The sequence below is a fragment of the Etheostoma spectabile genome, chromosome 10 (genome assembly GCF_008692095.1).
Source record: "Etheostoma spectabile isolate EspeVRDwgs_2016 chromosome 10, UIUC_Espe_1.0, whole genome shotgun sequence".
Classification (NCBI taxonomy): Eukaryota; Metazoa; Chordata; class Actinopteri; order Perciformes; family Percidae; genus Etheostoma; species Etheostoma spectabile.
The window spans coordinates 11,026,502-11,032,869 of NC_045742.1; the positions used below are offsets into that span (position 1 = coordinate 11,026,502).

The window sequence follows — 6,368 nt, forward strand, 5'->3', positions numbered from 1 at the left end:
CACTAAGGCCTACATAAAAGCATCCAAAAAGCAGCATGTCATAGGACCTTTATAAGCACACACAAAAATGGATCCACTCATGGCAATATTGTTGTTCAGGCAAACCACAAACTGACAAGGTGGAGAATACGGTAAGAGAAGATCTGTATGTGTGTTCTTGTGCTTGACTATTTGCACATTCGCAGGGGGTTACCAATGCAAAACAAGGTATTACAAGAGACGTTCTAAACTGCAGCTGGTAAAACTGACAAAGCAGTTCTCTCATATTTGAACAAATTCAGGAAATCTGTTTTCAAAAGACGTTACACAAAGGCTGTTCAACATGGTATATCAGTTTACTCTTCCCTTAGCACATGCTCCTCTCTCTTTTCTCTTGTCCTTCCTTTTCTCCTCTCCGCACTCTGTTTTTTTCTGCTTTTCCTCTCCATGTCCTCGTCTCTACTCTTGTTTCCCCCCTCTTCTCAGCTTTCTGTTGAGTTTCTGGCTGAATAAAATTGTTTCACTAATGAGCAATGACACTTCCAGGTCTCAGTCCCAGTTGTCCGATAACAAAATGGCTGGGATTTTCTGCCTCTCTACCATCTGCATGTGTCTTTTCCAGCTCTCCCTTCCCTGGCCCTGGTGTAAATAACTTTAACACTGTGTATTTTTTAGCCAAGGTTTTATTCTGAACACTTTGGGCTGCTGTTATGAAAGCACACATACTGGCTCCTTGCTGCAGATTAAGGTGTACTCTCTCCTAGATCTTCCACCCAGAGGAAAAAAATGGGTTTACCCCTTTTCAGTCCAGTTATATACCTGCACTTCCAACCCAATTTGTCCTTTTGATAGGGTGAAGCTCACAGCAACAACTTTAGACCCAAACCACCTCTTTTTACTTCCTTCAGGTGTTGTTGAGGTCTGCAGTGTTCATTGTTACCAAGCATATGACGGTCTGTCATTTGTACATTTCTCTTTTTCCTATTTATCCAATAGCACGTCTTTTTGTTCTCCTGTCCTTCTTGTCTACAGTTTAATCTGTCTTTATTTTATTTAAATCTTATTTTACCTTGCTCACATTAACGCTGACTTTGTTTACTTTTCAATCAAGAAATTAAAAAGTGTGTACTACTATATTTATTTAAAGTTACCTGTATTTGTCTTTATATTCCTATATACATATACAGTGGTGCTCAAAAGTTTACATACACATGCTTAAGTTGACTAAAAAGAGTGAATAAAAAAATCATGTTTGGAAATTTATTTAATACCTAAATTAAAAAATGAGGTAAATCCAACCTTAAGGACACCAATTTTCTTGTGAATGAATAACGTATTGTAAATAAATAAATGTCTTATTTAAAATACAGGGTCATAAGTATACATCACCCTATGTTAAATCCATAGAGGCAGGCAGATTTTTATATTAAAGGCCAGTTATTTCCTGGATTCAGGATATTATGCATCTGATAAAGTTCCGTGCCTTTAGAATTAAAATAGCCCCACATCATCACATACTACTTCACATAGCTTAGAGATAGGCATGGTTTATTTCAGTTAGACTAATACCTGGTTTGATTTGCATTGAGAGATGATTTTTAGAAAGTATCCAAGCCATCTCTAAGCATGGTGAAGAGTATGTGATGATGTGGGGCTATTTAATTCTAAAGGCCAAGGGAACTTTACAGGATGCATAATATCCTGAATCCAGGAAATAATGGCCCTTAATAATAAAATCTGCCTGCCTCTATGGGAATTTAACATAGGGGTATGTATACTTATGACCCCTGTATTTTAAATAAGAACTTTTTTATTACAATAGTATTCATTACAAAGAAAATTGGTGTCTTAAAGGTTGGATTTTACCTCATTTTTAATTTAGGGATTAAAATAAATTTCACAACATGATTTTTTTATTCCTCCTTTTTAGTCAACTTAAGCATGTGTATGTAAACTTTTGAGCACCACTGTATACAATTTAAGGTGGAAACCACGTAACCGTCCACTTTACAGCCTTGTGTCACATGGATTGTGAATATAATGTTCACCTATGTGATTATGAGTACAATGTCTGGCTTACCAGTTGCTGCTTTTAGCGACTGAAATTCTCTAGGATTGTACAGTCCTAGGGCACTTCCCTGTATTGAGCCTGACTCTTCCTCTCTCCGGGTTCTCACCTCTTGGCCAGACGACGGAAAGTTTTCTGAAGCAGTGCGTGTTCTCTTGACCTGGTTGGAACGAGGTGAAGTCAACCGCAGGAACGCAAACAACTTCTACTCCATGATCCAGTCCTCAAATGGCCACATCCGCCGACTGACAAGCGAGAAGAGTCAGCATGAGAAGGAGGTGGAAGAGGCCAAAGACAAGTTCAAGACAGCTCTGGCCGGAATAGTTGGTCAATGTGAGTCTTTTGTTCTTATTATGCATATACACTCTTGAATGTATAAAACAGTTACACTACATGTACTATAAGTGTACAACAGTGTATTGTTTTTGGTATAAAGGCCAAAGTGAGAGAGAGAGTATCTAATTTAAAGTTTACTACTAGAATACATTTGTCATACTCCTTATTGTGCAGTAGAAGTACAGGAGGAGGATGAGAATGAGTCTAACCAATGCTTGGTCAAGTTTATGGTTCACTGCAAGTTTCCCTATCATTGGACTAAACACAGAACATAAACATACTGTACGACTTTTTGTGCCTGAAGTACTTTATGCTGCAAATAAGTAAGTATAATATTTTTCTCAGCCCCTCACTAACTCACATGATGCACGGTATTGCAAATCCATAAGGAACACACATTGTGGATATAAAGGTTTTTTTGTTTAATAGCCTCATAGAAGCCATCTTGTTTCATGCTATTTTGTTTTTGGGAGGATGGTTTTAAGGTAAGTTTTTTTTTTTCCTTTCCTAACAGTGTTGTTAGGAAACTCAACATTCAGCATACTGCCTGTTGTATTCCTTATAAGACACAAATATCTAACATTGAAGGAAAAAAAATCATACAGATACCTGTGACTGGAGTGGAACATTATTAATTTTTTCTTCAGATAAATAGTAAGTAGCCCTGTAGATACAATGGTGGCCAAATATACACGGTACATACATGCTTATCTCATTTCATGAAATGCCAAAGGCAGAGCGTACTGCTCCTACCCACCTTTGACAGCTTTGGCTGTGCAGTTGCTTGTGCACAGCACTGCCTGCGGCACTTTGTCTCTGTGTATCCCACCACATGCATGTTAAATACAACATAAACATCCATTAACACACTGTAAAGTTCACAGTTTTTGTTTTAATTTCTTGTTCATTAGATAAATAATACATGTGGAAAACAAAGAAGTTGTATGTGATTGTGCTTGTAAAACCACACAGAGAGAGGTTGTCCTTGTATTAGCAATCCTCCATTATTTCAGCCCATACAATCACATTCCTATTCATGACCTTGCCTTCCTCCTGGTTCATTGATGGTTATATTAATGATATAACAGAGACAGGCCTCCTGTGAAGAGGTTTTACAAGTTTTACTTGGGAACAACTGTGTGTCTGTACCAGATACATTAAGCCTGTCTACTCTTTTAGATTTAGTACTCATCCACACAGGTCTATCTCTGATGGAGTATGTCATCTTACAGGTCAGTTCACCCAAGACAAAAAAAACAACATATTTGCACTTAATCCCTATGGGGTCTAGTCATGCATAAAGTTTGTTGTTCCCCCGGTTTTGAGAAAATGGCTTCTAAATCTTCTACTGCTGCACTAATACAATGGAGGTGCAGAGAATTTCATTTGTGGTGCTCAATAAGAACACATTAGAAAGACTCAAAAGCATCTTGCCTTTTCAGAAAGCTTGTCTCTTTTTCTAAAGATAATCCACAGACCTCACTGTAAAGAGTTTCTATTTGAATTACTTTGTTGCATATAAGCTCACAGGTCTTAAAGTCAGTCTGTACCCTTTCCTCTCTTCTCTGCTTTCACCATCGAGCTGCTCCATCAAATTACAGGGTTCTGGGAAGATGTTATTGATCCCTTTACTGTTCTCTCCCTCACCACTCTGCAAGCACATGCACACATGGCAGTCATATTGACTCTCCTCTTCCCCTAACTATTGTGGTTTGAACCTTACTGCTGTTCCTTTTTAAATTAGAGAGAAATCTGCATCGGGGAAGTAAATCAGGAACACAATGCTACTTTAACACAGTGTCCTTGGACAAGAGTCTTAACAGCCCTCTGCTGTAGTGGAGCTGCATAGTGGTAAACAGTGGCACACTTAAAGTATTTTTAGTTTTTTTGCAGCTGCCAGTTGCAAAGCTTCCCTTGTTAAATAACTGTTAAACAAGACAAAGAGCCATGCTAACAGCTCCGTAAGCTTGCACTTAGACACAGAAGGTCTTTGTCAACATGCTGTCGCAGTTATAACATTTGCCACTTTTACTCTCTTAATTAAGCATGTTAGCATGCTAATATTTGCTTCAGTCTTTCACAGATATTTGGACGTACAACATAGTATTTGACAAATGGTTATAGATGAAACGTCAGGAGACGACCAAAATTACTGCTCATCATGAGAGGGATAATCCTGTACCGAATTTCAAGGCAATCCATCAATAGTTATTCAGACATTTAACTCAAAACCGAGGCTTTAGAGGAAAAATCAGTGTAGTGCCAAACCACTGGCTAATCGATATAAAGTCAGTATTAGCAGAGCTACAGTTTGTGAGAACTTAAAGCTATATGAAGATGCATGTCATATATAATTTAAGTATGTGGGGAAAATGTTTGATTTATTTAAGTTGTTTAAATTTTGCACTTGGGAAACTATCTGACCAACCATCCACGAGATGATGCACTAGCATCAGCTGGTAAGTAGATCACACGCTTGCATACGCATATATAAAAACAAACAAACAAACACAAACCGACAGACAGATAGACAGACGCATACACATAGTTCTTTACATCCCTAGTTGACTACACTTTCTCACACCTCTGCTCCTTCCCACCTGCCCTCTGTCTTTCTTTCTCTCTCTGTCTCTGGATGGTCTCTGGTCCTTCCCTGCATCCTGCAACAGTTGAACAGATTGTGTCTGTATTCCAAGCTGCATCCAAACAAAAGGCATGGGACCATTTCTCCAAAGCTCAGCGCAAGAACCTGGACATGTGGCGGAAACAAGCAGAGGTTAGTACACTTTGGTTTCATTCTGTTGTTCACCTGATTTATGGGAAATTAGACTTCATCCCATTTTGTTCAATGCCTGCCTCCGTTTTTACTCAAAAGTTTTATAGTTTTAATTGATAGATATGTAGATGCTTATATTAGGGATACCTAATTATACTCAAATGTAAACAAGAGAAGACAAAATAGGTGAAATCAGAAGTCAAAAGAGCAGACATCTTGTTACAGTAAGTACTTTGAGTGATGCAAGGATACAGAACAGGTACCTGCTCACTCCGGCCAGTGTGAGATACGGATATTCAGATCCAAACCTCTGACCCTACACACTGCTCTTCCCCTGTCAATTGGATACAAGCTGCTGGGTGAGTTTTCCATCTCTAAGGATGTTCAGGACACAGGTAAATCTGTACAAGCCTTCTCCCCAGAAAATTAAAAGTTTTTTTGTGTGGATAATTAAGTAGGGACATCTTGAGACATAGAAGCGTTATTCATTTTCAAATCTAACCGCATTTTTTCATCTACTACCTGCTCCCTTTTTTTCTCTTTCTCTGCCAAATGGAGCATTACATCAATTAGCATGAGGATGGGTTGTATAGTATATAGTGGAGAGTCTGTGTGGTGCAGCCCTGGGTCTAATGGATAATATATGATCATATCTGATTGGTAAGTTTCTCTGAAGCTCAGAATTAAAAAAAAAAAAAAGAAATCTGATTCGAGGTGAAGCAGAAGCAGCAATCATCTTGTACAAAAACTTCTCTTTAAAGGTAGGTGTTGCAAGGCTGAATTGTTTTAATTGTTTTTAGTGCTGCAGAATCATATAAATAGTCACATGAATAATCTAAATTCGTACCTGTAAAAGCAACTTTCTGTTAGAACATATACTTCTAATAGCTTTTGTGAAGGACTCTTAGCACACCCTTGATGAGTAAGTAGGAAGCTGGATGATGCTTGTTTATAAGCAAATTGTATGTTATATTATATAACCGATACCGGATAAGCGGATGAAGATGGATGGATGGATGGATAATATAAAAGCAGATTGTGTGACCTCAGTAAAGGCCACTTTGTATGGTTGTCCCTTCCCGCGCTCAAACCTTGAGGCTCTGTCAGGGATCTACTTATAGAGAGTCACTGTCTTCTATATATATATCTATGTACAGTGTGTGTGTGTGTGTGTGTGTGTGTGTGTGTGTGTGTGTGTGTATGTATATA

The 6,368-nt window shown here is 38.3% G+C and overlaps 1 protein-coding gene across 1 annotated transcript in view; it reads left to right on the forward strand.

Annotated features, from left to right (window-relative positions):
• Window positions 1–6,368, forward strand: part of enox2 (ecto-NOX disulfide-thiol exchanger 2) — a 171,644-nt gene that overhangs the window by 145,095 nt on the left and 20,181 nt on the right. The window contains 2 exon segments of the mRNA XM_032527850.1: window positions 2,168–2,380; window positions 5,053–5,159. Of these exon segments, the coding sequence (XP_032383741.1) occupies window positions 2,168–2,380; window positions 5,053–5,159 (320 nt within the window).